Here is a 19412-nt window from a genome sequence, read left to right as displayed (position 1 = left end):
TGGTGCTGTGCTCCTCGCAGTCCTGCCTAAAGGGGTATTTGGGGACATGCTGGAGTGCATAATAGGATCTCTGCAAGTGCCTTCCAGAGCAGATTTCATCCCAGTCAGTTTGATCCTTAGCACAAACTAATTTTACTCAGGCTAGAAGACACGGTTAAGGAAATTTGCCATAATGCATGTAACAAGCTTGCTGTTAGAAACAAAAAAAACAAAACAAAACAAAACCCTTTCTTCTGATGTGACTTAACTCAGAACACATATTTGCATGCCCTTGTTGAAGAGGAACATTTTCCTTTTAACTCTAGTTTTCTAAATTTCCCCACCACTATCAATCCTCCAGCTATAGATACTATTGGATGTGCTTTGGAGTAAGCGATGTGTTTGTGGGTTTGGCCCAACACGCTTGACCGGTTTCACATATGAACTCAGCATGTGCCCAGAAATATACTCCAGAATATTCTTTGTTTCATAGGGGCTCCATGGAAGATTTTCAGGGTGCATTAAGCAGCAAAGTGTTCCTTGAAAGCACAAAGTCTGAAAACCACTAACCTATAGAAACCACTGGCCATAAGAAACTCACCTCTCCTACTCTAGTCATCACAATAATATAGAAAATGAGGTGAAATGTGTTTCTTCAGTGTTCATGTAAAAATGTAAAATGCCTTTAAAATGAAGTTTTACAAAACTGCATTTTGAATCATGGATGATCTATGATTGGTACATTTGATAATGTAATTTGGTTTCTAGCTTATCATTTCCTAATAATTTGGGGCATATCCAATAAGACTAGAATCATTCAACCGCTGTGAAATCCTGGTTGCATAACAGGCTGAATATTTTTTAAATGCACACTTTTCCAGAAACTGTTCATTCTCAACTTTGATGAACCTCTGGAGAAAGAGTGTTCCACAGTTGTGGGCAATCACTAAAAAAGCCAGCCTCTCTCTCTGTTTTGCAGAGTTCCATAAATTATGCATAATCTGCAAAAGTTCTCTTTTCCATATTTTTGGGGACCAGAGAACTCAAAGCCATGGAAATGATTAACACTGTGTGGTTTACTGAATTGTGAGGTGTTTTGTTAAATGCTCCCCCATATTTAGCCTAATGGAGGCAGTCCCTCATTTGACTTTGCTATTGCGGGTAGCTTTCATAAAAGGTATGGTCACACGCCACCCAATCTCTTGAGCAGTGCGAGATTCTAGGGGTACCAGCATCTGTGTTTCTTTTTGGGCACAGTGGAGTCTGTGGTGTCTTTATGATATATGGTTTATCTTCACATATATGCAGCCTGAACCTATGATGGAGGGGTTCACAGCATTACTCCCCAAGAGGTTTCTGTTCCTTTCTGGACTACAGCAAAAAGCCATTTCTCTCTGACCCGTAACTTCCTCCTGTCAGCTTTCATCACATTGTTTCTCCTAAGTTTTCATGGACTCTGCTTTTTCTAACACCAGCCAAAGCCCCACTCCTTTGATGTGCTCATGGATCATTATCCCCAGGCCATTACATCAAAGGAAAACAGTCAGACTCCATTACTTTTTACACTTGTCTTATACTTGTTGATTCCACAGGATTAGGGATGTGTGGCACACAGCTTAGCACACAGAGTCTGACTTAATGAGCCTTCTCACATGGTAATTTCAGAGAACTAACAGCCTCTAACACACGTCTTAAGGTCTGACATCCCATTTTAACATACTAGTTCTAATTAAATCCCAACATATACCAAACACAGGCATTTAGACCCTTTTAGAGTATGTTAAAGTGAATGGCTTTTAAACTTTTCATTTGTATTCCTTTAGAACCTATTTTCTGAAACACAGTGGCACAGTTCAGATGTCAAATTCTTGGGCTGATAAGTCATGGTTCATTGACCCACAGATGAACCATGTTCCTACATCTCTGCCTTCTCACTCAATTCTTTATATTTTCCCTTAACACACTTCGATTCGATTCAGTGCTTCTGTAGGGATGCCGGTGGCACTGTGATCTAAACCACTGAGCCTCTTGGGCTTGTCGATCAGAAGGTCGGCAGTTCGAATCCCTGCGACTGGGTGAACTTCCATTGCTCTGTTCCAGCTCCTGCCAACCTAGCAGTTTGAAAGCACACCAGTGCAAGTAGATAAATAGGTATCACTGCGGTGGGAAGGTAAACAGTGTTTCCGTGCACTCTGGTTTCCATCACAGTGTCCCATTGCACCAGAAGCAGTTTAGTCATGCTGGCCACATGACCCAGAAAACTCTTTGGATAAACGCCGGCTCCCTTGGCCTGAAAGTGAGATGAGCGCCACAACCCCATAGTTGCCTTTGACTGGACTTAACTGTCCAGGGGTCCTTTACCTTTACTTTACCTTTTCAGTGCTTCTGTCCAGGATCAGATCCTGGTTAAATAATCTAGTTTGCCAGCAGTAATTAAACTGCAGTTTTCTGGTCAGGATGTCATAGGAAATGATGATTTAATCTGCTGGGGCAGCAGTACCAAAGCTAGGCATATCTCCAAATCAGCCCCGCTCTAAAATGTTGGATCTGTCAGTCTTTGCTCCTGCTATACTTCTGGATCAGAGGATAGTATCACTTGCTATTTCCTCACATATTTGAAGCATAGAAAGAGAGTGGGAAGAGGAACATAACAAGGTAATGGCCAAAACTTTAATGGCTGCTTTGATCTTGTTGGTAACAACTCCCAGAGTATGAAGACAAATGAATATACAGGTAAGGTTAAAAAAGAAAGAAATGTGACACTTTGATGACAGGAATGGATTTTCTACAGGGAAATGTTTTTACATTTCAAAATTAATTAACTGCACCAAACAACTCTCTTCTCCACAACTTTTTTTGCACACAGTGGCTGTTTCAATCTAATATTTAAGAATTGGGGTTTCTTTTAGAGAGCAACAAAACACTTTGAAATAGAATGGAATCAAATAGCCCTTAATCTCGAAAACTCCATTTCTATCACCAATATGATCATGACGGCGATTGTTATTACAATTTTGCCTTCTCTGGAAACCATTCAAAGACAATACTTTCGACAATAGATAATTACGTTATATATAAAATGCTAAAGTTGCCACAATAAAACATGCTTGAAAGCTGCAGTCATAAAAAGTCCTAAGAACAGGAGGTAATTAAATGTTTCAAGATCCCAGCCGATCTACAGGGAGAAAGTACTTTTGGAGGCAGTGCCAAAAAGTTCCTATCTCTTTTTTACTACAAATGCCTTGGTACTTGAATCAGAGAAAAGATGCATGAAACAATGTGCTAGCCAGGAGTAAGCATGGACCAATGGTACCAAATAGTATGGGAAACAGCCCTACTAGAAAAATTAACCAACTGAAACTGACACGGGGAGAAATAGAAGAAGACACCTTCACCCCAGTATGGCTCCCCTTTATCACATACACAGCCCAACAAGACAATGACAAAAATCCACCAACAGCATACAAATCAATATGGCTAACCTGATCCAAAACACCCACCCACCCCACTCACACATGAAAACAAAGACCACCACAGCCAACCACAAATGAACAACCACATCCTAGGCCAACCCCAACCTCTCTCATCACCAAAGGAACACAAGTGAACAGCAAAGAACCTGCACAAGCAATGCTGACACCAAACCCTACATATAGAAAGTAAAATAGAAACATCGCCACCCAACCCCACCCATCTTTTCCCCCTCTCCACCTCTTCCCCCCTTTCTTCCTAATGTCTCAACAAATGAAACTGATTTGTAAAAATGTTAAATGGGGGGAAAAAATACGAGAGAGACATTGCACACACTTTTGTAAATGAAGAAAATCTTTAATAAAAAACAAACAAACAATGTGTTAGCCACTCCAGAGCTATGGTTCTCACAGATAAAAAACATAAAACCCATAAAATAAAGTGAATAAAGGTTTGTTTGTTTACTTACATCTAAATAATGTATTTAGGTTAGGTATCCACAACTGATCTATTGAATCACAGCTGGAATGTGCCTGCGGTAGTAAAACAGCACAGACGCTCTTGCCTATGTTGGGCAAGGTGCTCAGTATTTGACTTGGTGGTGGCCAAACAAGAGGAAATAAAAGAAGTAAATCCATTGTTGGCTTCACATGTCCTCCTATAGACCAGGAATGGGGAACCTGTGGCCCACCAGATGTTTTTGGGCTACAGCTCCCGTCATCCCTGATCATTGGTCAGGCTGGCTAGAAGTGATGAGAGATACATATGGGAGAACAAGCATATGAAAAAATAAAGGTTAGGCCACTTAGAGCCCTAGAAGCCATGATCCTCACTTGAGATCAGCAAATGGGAAAATATTATTATTATCATCATCATCATTATGGCCATCTGACTGGGTTGCCCAAACCACTCTGGGTAGCTCCCAAGAAAATATTAAAAACACAATAAAACATCAATCATTAAAAACTTCCCTGAACATGTCTTCTAAAAGTCAAATAGACTTGCCACTTGCCATCACTTCAGTTAGCACTGAAAATAGCATGACATTTGAGATCTGTTGCTAAGATAAGTCTTTCTTTTCTTTTCTTTTTTTCTTTAAGCTTATTACAGGGAAATAGCATGCCTATTGCATATCTCCAGCACATAATTTCTCTATAAACTTGCATAAAGCATAAGCAGCGAGTTCATTATTATACTGTGGACATCCATCTTAAAGAGGTTGATTTCCTCTCTGCAAGCCACTTTTGTTCCACATAAGGCTGCCAACCCAAAGTTATCATAGGTGTTCATTAATAGATTTATGACATGGAGGACAGCTAAGCATTCCTTTCCTGAAGCAACTCTTAACAGTCTGTAGAATGAATGCTTATATATCTTCATTTGAACAATTCACTTTCTGTAAAATAGGAGGCAAACTTCCACAGGAAAAAAAAGGGGGGGAGGGGGAATATTACATTTTCATCATGCCACATTTTGTACTCTCTGTTGTGTGAGATGCTTATAGCTAAACAAAAACTATGTTCTAAGCACACAAAGGATGGTTTCTGCTTGAAACGTGTGGGTGCCTTGACAGAATTTATTTGTTGAGAAAGATTTGGGGTTTTATTTTATTTCTTGGGTCTCTGCGGGGTTGTCTGGATGTATGCCACATGCTTTTCATAGATTCCAAATTTCTGCCATAGCAAATCCCACTGGCTGCAACCACAGGCTTTTGTTTCCTGCTCCTTCTCCCCCATGACCCTCAGTAATCTGAATCTATGCCAGACGTACTTAGAAAACAAGGAGGATGTGCTGCAAACTAGGCCCACACTACCAAATTCCACTTGAGAGCCATTGTTCTACTTCATCTTGACAAATCAGCTTGTGCCCCAGTGTGTGAAAATACATACTAAAAATTGAAGTAACTTTTAGACCATTATCAACTAATTAAATATATATATAATATTTTAAATGTAAAATAAACAGGTGTTAAGTTCACAGACTACATTCCAGAAAAAGTGTGTATCATTTAATTACATTTTTATGTTTCTTTGGTAAAGATGCTTATGTATTCAAGGAAGTCACAAAGCATGTCAAAACTTGCTTTTGCTGTATCAACATGAAGGTGATTTTATTTATTTTATTTTTCAATTTATATCCCACCCTTCCTCACAAAGAAGCCCAGGGTGGCAAATCTGGTCTCTCATTTTTTCCAAACTAGTGATAGAGCAAATTCCTTCATTTGGGTTCCAACTTTGGAAAATCAGCTGGTTTACCAAGCACAATTCCATTTCAAGCCACATCTAACCCTACCTCATCTCCAACTACGAGACCTCATCTTTCCCCAGAACTTTCCCTCATGAGCCTATGAATCCTCACTCAGCCAACTACTACCTGCCTCCCTCCAGACCCCTTCCTCACCACTCATCCACTTACCTGCTCTATGTGGGGTGGGGAAAGGAGGTGGGGGTTCTCTCTGGACTGCCCCTTCCTGGGGCCAGGCACAGAAGCTCTGAGAAATAGGAGCTTCCAAGTGCTCCCGGCATCTAGCTTTAGCCATAGCAGCATGCCATGAGTCAGAGTAAAAGTGAGACCATTCTCTATCCCACTGCCGGAGAACCAGGAAAGGCAATTAAGTGGGTGGGTGGGCGATTGGAAGCTGGTTGGGTGAAAAGTAGGGAGTGACGGACTTCTCCATCTCAGATGAAAAATTGAGATTGAGGAAATTGGTGGTGGTGTTTGAGGTAAGCTTCATGAGCCACCAATTCCTGAGCTAAGAGTTTTGGCAACTTCATCAATATTGTGTTCCGTATAGCAAGCAGACACTGACCACGTACTTCACAGCTGTACAAAGGTTGGGTACAGATTCAACCTTGCATTTGTCCATCTACTGCATCTTCAACCTGTCTTCATGGGAATGTTCAGGTTTGATTGTCATGGACAGCAGCTCTTACAAGACATTTTTTCCCCACTTGGGTTACTGGCAAGGCTTTGGGGTCAATTCTGGGGTCAATCTGCACCATTTGGTTCTACATGACTTTTAGAACCCTCTGGCAAGAGACACTTCACAGGATATTTCAGCACATCTTCAGGTTTCATGAAGTAAAAATTTGTTCTGCATAACCAAAGATACTTTTCATTGTACATAGAAGCCCCTGAAATTCTATGACATTCCACCAGTATTCTCAATGACTTTGAAGTGTTTTGTTTTTTTGGCTTTTAGTACCCGTTTAATATAATCATACTTCATCTTTGAGCCACAGAGAACAAAGTGTACTCATCTAAAATTCCAACACTGCAAACCCCACAGGTTTCACAGATAAAACTGCATTAACCATTTCTTCAGAGGAATTCATTCAAAGCATGATAAAATTATGTTGAACTTTTGCACTGAAGTGTATTTAACTCAGGAGATTGGAAGAGCCTTAGTAACAAAAGGAAAGTAAGAGATAATAGTTAAGAGCAGGTACTCACGGTGTCCCTACGAATCAAACTGTGTGTAATTAACTTGAACAGGGTACATGAACGGAATGGTTTTCTTATTCTGAAATAATGAGTCAGACAAAGCTCACTCAGATGCAGTGATCAGGACTACTTCAAAGACCAAGAATTGGGGACAAAAGCAGTGGCTCATTACATTTTAATATCTGACAATTTTAATACATATGGTTTCAGTTCTGAAATTATTCTAGAAATGTTGGATGGAACAGAAAAAAAACTTAAACTACATTTAGAAAATGGTGCATCAATCATATTTGTGAGGGTTTTTAAAATTATCAAGCATGGCATTAGGATGTCCCAAAATTATGCCCCATGCCCCTTCCAACAGAAGAATAGGCACATTAATAAATCTGTGGTATCTAATGTATAGACAAAGAGCAGAAATTACTCATATATATTTGCATAGGTTAGTACACACACACACACACACACACACACACACACTACCTTACCCAGTCATAGCAAGGAATAATTGTTAAATAATTCTAGTATTCTGCATACCAGCAACCTATGACCTAAACAGAAGCTCTGTAAAGGGACTGCACTTTTATTAAGACATTTGCTTTTAAACATGATGCTGACATAGTAAATGTTTTTTGGGGTGCCCAGAATCTTACCTAGACTGGAACCAAGTTTGTCCCCATGCTGCTACATTATTGTGGTGGCCATTGAGTGGGAAAGTATTGGCAGGCCTGAGGCCTTGTGTTGCCAACCTCTCCTCAATCAGGCCGTTCAAAATCTATTCATTTTTAGTTTATCGTTTTATCTCTGCTACTCTGCAAGTGCAGGTAAGTACACCTATAGTTGTGCTGTACCTTTTAGAACGGTGACACTCCACTGTAGGGAGCAGGAGAATAAAAGCTCTCAATACATATTTTCCTTACTAAAGGAAGGCATAAGATGTTCTAGCTAGTATTGGGAGAAGCTCCTTTTGTGGCACAAATGCTTTCCTTTGTTGGCCAGAAATAAATGCATTCACTGACACAAAGCACAACTGTTGTAAAAATATTAGCATGCAGATGCTCTGGTGTTTTGTTAATGCATTTAATTAAAAACAATAGCTTCGTTGTTCTGTCCGTTCCCCCCACCATCCTCGAATGAATGTGTATTATGGCATAGAATCTTGCCAGTGTTGATGAATAAAATTCCCTATATTGTGTTGGTTGCTCACAGGGTCTTTATGCAGGAATTAATATCTGATTTAATTCCAATCTCAAAAAGTCTTGGGACAGCAACATTTTCACAGAATTGCAAGGGATCGACCTCTTTACATCTCCACAGTCAGCGACAAAGTTGCTAAAGTCCAGTCAAGCAACAGAAATGTTGCTACTAAACACAGCCCTTTTCCGTTTCTAATTACATTCATTGGTTTCTTTGGAAACTGTTATCCCTGTCACTGAGGCCAAGCAGGTATGACTGAGCTCAGACACTGCTGATGGTCCAAACAAGGGTTGCAATTTTTTTTAAAGCTGCAGTTTCAGGAAAAGGAAAAGTGTGTGCATATGTGTCAATGGCAACAAAATATGAACGCAAGGGTTGCGACAGGGATTACCAGAAGTGATGAGATGCTGTTGGAATCTCTGGCAGTCTGCTAGCAGCAAGGCATAATCCCCAACAGAAAACGTGACAGAGAGATCAGAAAGCTGTTCTGTTTGCTTCATGCAGCCCAGCTTTCCTCTCAGTTCCTCCACCTTCTGCCGGTTCCTTCTGCATCAGTTTTAAAACACTGTCTGCCACAGTGGCTCTCTATCTCTGCTCTAGTTCCTCCAGACCACATGTCCCGGCCTTGGAACATTCTTCCTGCCACGGAGCACCTGTCACCAACAGTAGCAATATTCTGAGACTGGCAGAGGACCTTGAAATTCTCTATACTTTGGGCTCATAAGAAGAACATGGCTGGATCCAGACAAAGGCCTGTCTAGTGCGGCATTCAACCAGATGCCTAGGGGAAGATTTCAAGCAGGACATGAGTGCAACGGCCCTCTCCCACTGCTGTCCTCTGATCTTGGATCCTCTGGTTGTATTAGGGATCAATGGGTTTATAGAATCCCCTTTCAAACCGGTCCAAGTTGGTAGCCATTTCTGCATCTTAGGGTAGCATAAACCATGCATGGTGGGAAGGAGTTTAGTATACCATTTGTCATGAATCACCCACCATTCATTTTCATTGGATGACCTTGGTTTCTAGTATTGTGGAATTCCCCTTTTCTCCCTAAACAAAAAGCCCCAAACTTTTTAAGTTGCTCCAACTTCCTCATTGTTACGCTTGCTCTTTTCTGCACAAGTGGTGATGTGATTGCTTGTGCAAAACACGTGTCAATTCCAGATAGGTCATATGAGGACTGAGTACCACTTTTTTGTACATGTGTGAACAATCGTTTCCCCCCACAAAATCTGTGGTTCTTCTGAGTCTGCTGATAACACCTCTCCTATGTGTGAATAACGTCGTGTTGTCTACATAGGTCTGGCACTTGGAAAATTGAGAATCATTCTTAGCATTTACAATGATGGTGGTGAATCTCTTTTTCCTCTGAGTAAACAGTTATGCCAGAGTAGATTTGCTAATAAGACTCACACCCAAATGAAATCTGTCCATGTAATTATTTGTCATCATTGTACCTGGCATCAGGAGAAACAGTAAGTTAGGCTGGATAGTGAAGATACAGATTTGCTTATTTAAAATGTCTATCATCAGAAGACTCTAGGGTCTGTACAAATGTTTGAATAACCAGATATAAATACAATTTTAAAGCAACAGGTAAGTATAATATATGACAAAAAGCAAAACTAAAACTAAAAATCACCTCACCTGGAAAAAAACCTGCAACTTAAAATACCAGGGCAAATAGCAGACTTGCAGTGTCAGTACCAGTGAGGGTATTCCAAAGTCAGGGTGCCACCATAGAAAAGGCCCTGTGTGAACACTTAGTATATCTCTACTAAAGAGGGTATTTGAAGCTGGATCTCTCCAGAGGATCTTAATACCTGGGCAGCCTGGTATGCAAATAGGGGGGTCCTTCAGGTATTTGGGTCCTAAGCCATTTGGGACTTTAAAGCACCAGCGCCATAAATAGGACTCAGAAATTACTAGTCAGCCAGTGTAGATTTTCCCAGATAGTTTTGCAGGATTATCGTGGTCCAGAACCTAACAGAGCTGTTTAGAGGATACATTTACACTTACGCTTGTGTAGCCTAAACGTTAGGTTATCAGTCATTACAAATTTGTTCTGATACTCTCCTGCAAAAACAGGCAAAGCAAAAGGGTGCCCTATGTTGTTAACAACTAAAGACCTTTGCCTGTCTTCCAAATACAGCTTTCAGTAAATAAAATAGGCATGCACCAGCCTGACAACTCTTCTTCCCTGCTATATTCTGATAAAAATTAATATATATGTACTGGAGCTGGTAGAAGGCAGTTCTGTTGCAACTGCACATAATCTATGGACTTTGTGTGAAGCAGCAAACCCAAGGCAAGGGGAAGAAAGCTGCATTGTTCCAGCTCTCTGTTTTTCAGAGGCCTGCATTCATATCTCATCCTTGTTGTTTGCAGGAGAGGCAGATGTGAACCAGAACAATGGGACCTCCTCTAAGAGCACAGCGGTGACAGACTCCAAGGGCGCAGCAGACCCAAAGAATGCCTGGAAGGATGCCAACCCAGCTGACACGACTGGTCGTCCCCATTTGGTCCGCCTCTTTTCCCGAGATGCCCCAGGGAGAGAAGACAACACCTTCAAAGACCGGCCCTCTGAATCAGATGAGCTACAGACCATTCAGGAAGACAGTGCAGCAGCTTCTGAGAACTCGGATTTGATGGCTTCACAGAAACGCTCCTCTTTCCGGCATGGATCCAAACTTGCAACTGCAAGTACAATAGACCATGCTAGACATGGATCCCCCAGAAGATACAGGGAACCGGGGCTACTTGACTCACTGGGCAGATTCTTTGGAGGTGACAAACATTATCCCCGGAGGGGCAAGGTGAGCTCAGAGGAAAGGAGAACAGAATAGCTGCAATGAAGTCAAGAATTGTAAATGGATGGGTGGGAGGAAACTCAAGAGAACGCAATAACCTCCGTAGAGCAACAGTTGACTTAGCCTTCAGAATTGTGTTTATCCATTTCTAATGTGATAATTGGCTGTTATGACAATTTTAGAAATAATGCATTAGAGAATGTTACTACAGACAGTCCCCTTTTAAATTGACCTGAACTTCTAATTATCCCTAATCCTCTTCTAACCTAATGCTGGGATTATTTTACATCAGGATGTGATGCTCTGAGGCTCCCTTGGGGAGATTTGTTGTTAACTGGTTGTAAGTAGTACCTATGGTGGGAAAAGGCTTGGTGTTCTTTTGAATTTTTTCCTCCCCATCAGTGATATTTTCCTTGCAATGTTTCTCAAAATCTGACTGGAAAGGAGTCACAGAAAGACAATTGTTTACAGCATCTCTGTGATAGCTTTATAGACACTGACTTTAGTTTAACGTCTGTTGGCTTCATGTCTGTTTATGACTCTTGATGGCATTTGTAACCCCAGGCTGTGTCGTGAGACTAACACGAAGCTTTGTGAAACCAGGGGACAGCTCGCCAACCCTAATGCCTTTTGTTTCTTTTCTGATGAGAGAAACAAAACAGAACGCGGGAATTGTGACAAGATCGGACCACATCTGTATTAACTTGTGCTTTTTCATGGATGAATGTTTGAAGGTTCGCAGTGCAAATCTGTGCATGTCTAGGCAAATGTGTATAGAAGTGCTGCCTTAAGAAAGGAAAATACTTTTCAGCTAGTTTGGGGGATGTCAGTAGCAAAAGCACTGCCAATGCACACATATAATTGTGTACTGTTCAACAGATGAGAAGTGGAATGAATCAGGAGAATGGTACACACATTTGAAGCGGGGAAACCAGTTCCTTCACTGCTGTTAATGTATCAATGCAGTGTTTGCTAAACCATTTGGCTACTGGCTGTTATATTTTATATTTTTGTAGCTAACATTTTTGATCTGGCAAATACTTTTGAAGAGTTAAAAACTTTTCTGGGTGTAAGGGACAGAGGGTCAGTGGTAGAGCTTTGCATTTAGAAGGTCTCTGGTTCAATCCTCAGCATCTTCAAGGTATGGCTAGGAAAGACCTCTGCAGAGCAACCACCTTATGTAGACATTATTGAGCCAGAGAGACCATTGACCTGACTGAGTATAAGGTAGCTTCAGCTGCTGCTGCAAGAGAAGTCATTGTTATTAAGTGCTGATGCGCTTTCTCTCTTCTATCCACCCTGAGGCAAAGTTCACACTTGATTTTGCTCTGCCTATAAAGAAAGGTGTCTTTTTACATTCTCAAGCACTTGCCCCTTGACTCTAGTTTTTTTCCCCTTTTGTTTCAGAATATTTTAATATAACTTTTTTTAAAAAAAAAAAAAACCCATTGCAGTGCACCTAGTTCTTAAATGCTTTAGCAGTGATCAGAGACCATGAGGCAGATCAAAAAAGTCATGAGCTTCTTGGTTGGTAGTAGCCACTGATACTGGTAGTTGGGCTAGTAGTTGGTCCAAAAGGTGAGACATTCCATATTCTCTTTTTAAATTAAAGTATTGATTTGCTTCACTCTCCAGTCCTGGGCAGGTCACTTAACAGAAAGTTGGCAGCAATTGTAAAAAATAGCCAAGCAAGTATAGTTGGCTTCAGTTCAGTTTAGATCAATTTCTAAGGGAGTTTGCATCATGACAGTATTGCCCTTGATGACCAACTAGCTCAAATCTGGCTCAAACTGAAATTGAAATGTTGTGATGCCACAAAACTGACAGGTATAGCACGGAGACACTATTTCTCATAGATTAGGAGATCACTAAGGGATGAACCCGCACCTACAATAAGCAGTCACTACATGTTCTGAAATGTAAGTGATTCAAAAGTATTCATTTCAAGCATTTGGTGATAAGTGATTTACATCTGGTTCAGACTGTGGATATTTCTGTATTTAGCTATAATTGTGAAATCTATTCGTCTGTTAGGAGTGGAGTTGCATATAGATAGACACTCTCATGTGAAAAATCATCTTTTGTATTGTTGATCCTAGCACACTGCTGTAGATTTTCACTGCCACAATTGGTACATTTATATCTGCATAACTCATAGCCCAGTGCCTACGGAACAAAAATAAAAGGTTATGAATTATTCCAAATACTATTTAGCTGCAACAGAACAACTGCTTTCTAAATGTTGACTTGCATATATCTTGGCCAGTCAGTGAAGAACTGGCTGTGCCATTGTGTGACAACATTGTGCTCTCAGAAATAATAATGCTGGTAATGAACAATATCTCCTGGGAATTCATTCCAGGAGACTTTCAATGCTGGAAGTTAACTCAGCAAGTGCCACAAATATTTGTTAATACTAGCCGTGCATGTGTGTTTTTAAGGAAAGCATAAAGTTATTCGTGTCATTCAATCGTCTTGAATAGTATGGGTTTCAGATAAGAATTGTTACTTCATTATTATGTCAGAGTTGCTGGAAATGTAGGTATATGTTTTTCCTCCCTGTATTTAAAAACATAATGATTGCTAATTATTGTGTGTAATAGTAAAACAAACACTGATGCACTTTGAAAGTGTCCAGAAAAAGGTTTTCTTAAAAAAAAAAAAAAAAGCTGAGGCAGACACAGAAACTAAACCCTGCAAATATACTTCATCACACACTCAAAAAGTATCTTTGCCAGAGACAGGAATTATCACCAACTGAATGTAGCTGCTGATAACTCTGCCTTTGAGTGTGCACCAAGCCAACATGGTAAACATGCGACTATGTAGAACTTAGGTACATGGAAAGGGATATAAAGATGCAGGGTAAGGAAATAATGGAGGAGGTCTTTTTCCAGACTTAGAAGATATGCTCCCTAGGGTCCATGGGTAAAGATTCCCAAAGCTCCAACTAATTATGTAACGGGAGCTGGGGTAATGGTCAGGGCATTGTTCCAGCCTCCTTTCCCCGTCGTGCAGTGCTGGTTCTTATATCTGATCTGCCCACACTTGTGTCGGAATGCAGCAAACACAAACATCTTTTTGTCCAGAAAAAGCACTGACATTCAGGCAGAGAGCATGGTGAATTCCTTGTGGAGGCATATTCTTTTCTTATTAACATCCATGGGTGAAGAATACATGCGTGAATAACGCTCCCCTTTGTTTAAAGAGAGGAGGAGGAAGGGGAAAATAGAAGAATGCCTGTCTTGTTTTCGCCTCCCCTGCCTCCCCTCTCAAAAGACAGGTTCTCCATTGCTCTGGTATTTGTGATACATCAGGAAAGGGTGGGAGAAAAATAAAATGTACCAATATGAATGTATGGATATATTGTCTCTCCTTTGTGGCAGAAAACATGCCACCTGTGTTCCCATGGTTAGTACCCATGCGCCATCTATCTATCTGTATGTTCAAGTTGGTGGGTTCATGTGCAATGCACACATACGTATACAGAAATGAATTGTGAACAGATCTTGATTAAATTATTCTCATTTAAAATTAGGCAACACTTGACACTTGACTTAACTTCAAGTGAGTCTCACTGGTGGTACTTCTCTTGGTACAAGCCAAGTAGTTGCAGCATTAAAAACAAACTCGCAGTCACAGCCCTGTTGTATAACCCAATTAGTACAGCCTTTGATGAGGTAGCAAATAACTACTGGACAAATTGTGGACTTTTTAAGGGATGTTTTCCAGCACAGTTATATGTCAGCTAATTAAAAGCCTGTCTGTTTTCAAACATAACAATCTGTACTCTGAAATATTACAGTTTTCAGAATTGCAAAACCCAATATATATTAGGAAAAAATCCATTAGATCTAGTGCCAAAGTAAATTTACCAGCCAGTTAAGTATTTTCCAGGTTTAGGGTCACAATTAGTACACATTGTGGTAGAACATGCTTAAATACCTACTCAACAGATGCATTAGGCAGTTATGCCTAAATTGTGTCTAGTTTGTTCCAATTCCCTCATCAGACTGAGAATGTTTTTAATTTGTAATTACATCTTCAAGCTATTGCATATTATTTCCAGCTATAGCACCTGTTCTTCCCTTCACGGTTCCTACTTTCTGATGTTTCCTTACCAAGAACTAACTAGCCATAAATAATTCTTTGATCCATTTTAACCCTTGATCTAACACAGGGGATGGTCCTAAACATTTCCACTGGTCTAGCCGAGGTAGAGATTGCCAGTGTGATGCTTCTGCAACACTGAATCCAGGGAGCATGATTTGGGGTTGTTGCATTGGCGCAGCTGTCAATCTGGCTGTCAGTACAGCCTTCTGAAGAGCATATTATAAGCTACTGCATAAAACCTTGCAATCAAACTGTAGATAACATTCACCACACTATAAAGCAATGACTTGAGCATACACTTCCTTGGAATGAATCTCCACTGAAGTTTAAGGCAACCCCCAATGATGGAGAGAGATAAGGCATCAGACACAAGAAAAATGGGCCAATAATAAGGTCTACAGAACTGGGAGTGATTCGATTAAAGAACCACAACAAACCACAACACAAGCACTGGTCTGGAGAAACCCTGCTCAAGATGTAGATTCATTTGTATTTATTTTGCATCGATTTTCTGAAAGGAGTACCTTCAGCACCTTCTTTGGACATAGCACCATCTAGGTCAGGATTTTTATAACCCAGGAAGGACTTTTTGTTTGTTTTGTTTTGCTTTGCTTCTAATGCTGCATCCCAGCATATAAAACCAAGAGATGGGTCTGGAGCTTCTGAGACCAGTTGAAATAGTTGATCATTAAAGAAAATGGTGAAATAGTGTAAAGTGTTTGCTTGGTATAAAATTGAGCAGGAATCAAAAAAGCATGTTTATTTAAAGAATCATAAGTTTCTCCTAATTTGAATGAAAACATGTCTGAATGTTACAGGCATTAATCGATTTCCTCTTTCTAAGCTGAAATATGCAGGTGCCTTATGCTCAAGAACAGGACCCCACTATAGCAAGCCACTATTAAACTAGGGAGTCGCTAATAAACCATAGTTCACCATTTCATCAGAACTGGAAAACTATGGTTACCAATTTTGGAACAATCTTAAATCTTAATTCATGGTTTAATTAAGAGATTTCCTGGCTTTATCATGACTTGCATGGTGATGCAAAGGGGTTCTGTGTTTGAGTAAAAGGCTCAAGTTCATGCATATCTCAACTTGATAAACTGAGATGTGATGGTCAGAACCAGACCATGTTCTTAATATGTATGAAATGTTTTGCATATGAAACCTATGGGGGAAATTAGCCACATCAATAATAACTTGTATTTTTTCACAATTAAGAGTATTTCAATGTGTCTATCTAGTAGTCTGAAGGAAATTATGTATTGTGATTTTTTTTCTTTTTACAAGTCTTTGTTGTGTCTAGGAAAATCATGTCATACCTACTGTTTTGTACAACTGTTGTATAAATTGTAGCATTGTAAAATATATAATTGATGGTACTAGCTTCCTAGAGTCTGTAACACGACATGATTTTGTTTCAATATTTGACCTCTGTCTACGCTTGAACATTGGTAATGCATTTATTAAATAGCTTTCACACTGTTAAGTGGTGCACTAATTATTTAAGCTTAAACATTAACATCTGAACCTAACCATCTTTACAGACTGTATTGTGACTTGAATTGTTTATCAAAGTGCTTGAAGGATACGGGGATTTAAAGCTGAAGTGAATAAAATATGGGGGGGGGGCAGGTAATCCCTGCCCCGCATAATTGGTCAGAAGACAGCACATGCACACCATTTGAATGGCAATGCCTATCAACTTGGGCGGGGGCTCAAATATTTTATTGGTGAGGCCAAGGGGACCTCAGCCACTGGGAGTTGGCTCCTGCGCTCTCTAGCAAGAACAATCAGCCCATCCCTTGGAAGAGGTAGAAAGCAATAAAGGATATCAGAAGGAGAGAGAGAAAGAGAGAAAGGGGAGGCAGAAAAGAGAGTAAAGGAGAGGTCCCACTCACTTTTGTCTCTGGTCTTGCTCACTGCTGGCTTATACCCAGCACATATCCAGGGAAATGCCCTTGATGGAAAAAATGCACACCCCTGCTCTACGCTAAAGTGAACTGTAACCAAATTTTAGCGTCTTTAATTTCGTTGGGAGAGTTAAGGATGCATGCAGTTTTCCTACTGAGTGGACCATGGATCAGCACATAAGAAGCGTAGGCAAGAGGATTAACTCGTTAGTCTGCAGGTGCCAAAATGTTCTCTGGGAAGCTTTTCTTTGTCTTTCTGCAAGAGAAATAATAAGCTCCCAATAAGCAAGGACTATATTTCACAAAGATTCCCTTTTTGAATTGCCATTTGGGCATTCAAATATTAAATAGCATTCAAATTGGTGAAGGAAGAAAATGTAGAATTCACCCCAGGGAAATATTAAGCATATGCACCAAATGGACAGACTGGGCAGAGCAGGATTTTTTTACCGCTAGATGATACAATTCTGCTTACTCTCTAATAAGGAGAGTAGTTGCTCTGTTGGTTAAAAAAGGAAGAAGACAAAGATACATAAGGTTGTGTTTTCATTAAGACATGCTGTTAATTAAGCTATGATGTAAATCAGGCTTCACTTTGTTGTATGCAAACACATTTTCAATCAGCTCTCTCAGTTTCTTTGATTTTTATATACCTATAAACAACCATTGCCACATGCTAAATAAGCAACTAATCGATGTACAATACTGCAGACATTTCTCCAGCCCAAAGCGGGATGAAGAAAAACACTGAAAGAAATGTTTTTACTTCCACATTTGGATCACAGTGACAGAGGCTGTGTCGATATATCTGCTAGTTAGAGGGAACATTTTGGCTTAGAAAGTAGCACTAATAGTATGGCTGCTGTTAATTATTAAACTCTATGATGGCGTGATTTTCTTCTGCTCTGCCCTGAATGCTAATTCCCAATACCTAAACTGAAGCTGTGTTTTAAAAGATTCTAAGGTCAACATCTGATTAAATTTACTTGGAAGATGGTCAGAATTAAGCTTGGCTGTCTAAAACACAGGTTGCTTTTTCAGGTGAACAGGGCCTTGTTCTAGCAATGCATATAATATTTGTTTGTGCAAACAGAGGCACTTAGAAGGATGAATTTTAAAACTGAGTTTGGGTCTGCACTGACAGCTCATAAGCAAATGAGCTGGAAAGCAAGCCTTACTTCTTTTTAACCACACATTTTAGACAGAAATAAGTAGAAAACATCAATGCATGTTTTTAAATGTTTTCTGTTGCTGCAAGAGGTGGCGACAGTCAATGGCCTGCCGTACCTGTGACTTGGTTCCATGCCACACTGGTAACATTTAGATAAAACATTGATATGGGAAGGACATATTATGTGGCTTCCAAATCCTGCTTGGCTGACCACTCAAAAGCCCTGTAAATTGGTCCATGGGGAGATGTGCTACTAATGTAGCTGTTTCCCACATTGTGAACCCATTCCACATGCATGGCATCATGGCTAGAGTGTTGGACTAGGGACCTAGGAGAGCAGGGTTGAAATCCCCACTCAGCCATGAAGTTCATTGGTTGACCTTGGGCCAGTCACCATCTCTTAGCCTAAGCTGCCTCACGAGTAGCTGTGAGAATGACATAGGAGAGCTGAGAACCATGGACACCATCTTGAGATCCTTGGAAGATAAAGGTGGTATATAAATTTAATAAATAAATAAAATTCCTTACTGAACTGGACTCATAAAAAACTTAGCATGATGGGTTGTTTGTTGTTGGGTTTTCAGAACCTTTCACTTAGTATATTTTCTTCATGTTGTATAATCCCAATTCCTATTGTCCTCCTTATTTCCCCTCCCCTGAGCTTACTGCATTTATGTATGTTAATCACAACTGAACACTGTTAATAATAGATATAATAGGAGTCCACATATGCACATTTGCCATTCAACTACTCATGGGTGTTGCTGTCTGCCTGAATATGTATTGTGTGTGTGTTGGCTACCTGACACCACCTCTAAATAACTACTGTGAAGCCCATACCAAACGTTTTCTCACAGTACTCAAACAAGTGTGGAAGTACAATTTTCCTGTTTTGCAAGAAATCAAAAACTTCCCTCTTGCCTAGGTTATTCTAAGTTAGTACTATTTTTATAGTTTATAAATGGTGTTTCACAGAGTCAATGGGCTGGATTCCCCCTGCATGGAAGGCCATGTATTTAGCGATATGATATGAATCTAACCTTGTGATTAGAGTCCCATCAAGGAACCCCTAGGCAAAAAAGAGATCCTGTCCAATTAATATTGCAATTATTGTTGCAACTACTGAATCTAAAGACTTTTCCAGTTAGTATGCATATCCAGTTCATGCCATCCATCTGCAGATTGCCACACAAGATGACACTAGGTTTATGTATGTCAGTCTCAATTGAACTCTGTTAATAATAGGTATGGAAATCACCTGCAAAAAGGTGTTGAAATTTCCCTTTCTGTTAGATGTACATTTATTGTAA

At 40.1% G+C, this 19412-nt stretch overlaps 1 protein-coding gene and 1 long non-coding RNA gene across 4 annotated transcripts in view; both read left to right on the top strand.

Annotated features, from left to right (window-relative positions):
• Window positions 1–19412, top strand: part of LOC310681466 — a 250213-nt gene that overhangs the window by 186375 nt on the left and 44426 nt on the right. The window lies entirely within an intron of this gene.
• The window catches only part of MBP (myelin basic protein), a 95730-nt gene that overhangs the window by 58667 nt on the left and 17651 nt on the right, over window positions 1–19412 (top strand). For all 3 annotated transcript variants that reach the window (XM_083449213.1, XM_083449214.1, XM_083449212.1), the window contains one exon: window positions 10481–10908. In XM_083449213.1, the coding sequence (XP_083305339.1) occupies window positions 10481–10908 (428 nt within the window). The remainder of the gene's footprint in view (window positions 1–10480; window positions 10909–19412) is intronic.

Source organism: Podarcis tiliguerta, assembly GCF_965153285.1.
Source record: "Podarcis tiliguerta genome assembly, chromosome: 7".
Taxonomy (NCBI): Eukaryota; Metazoa; Chordata; class Lepidosauria; order Squamata; family Lacertidae; genus Podarcis; species Podarcis tiliguerta.
Note: the sequence above shows the minus strand (reverse complement) of the source record. Positions and strands in the feature narration are given on the sequence as shown.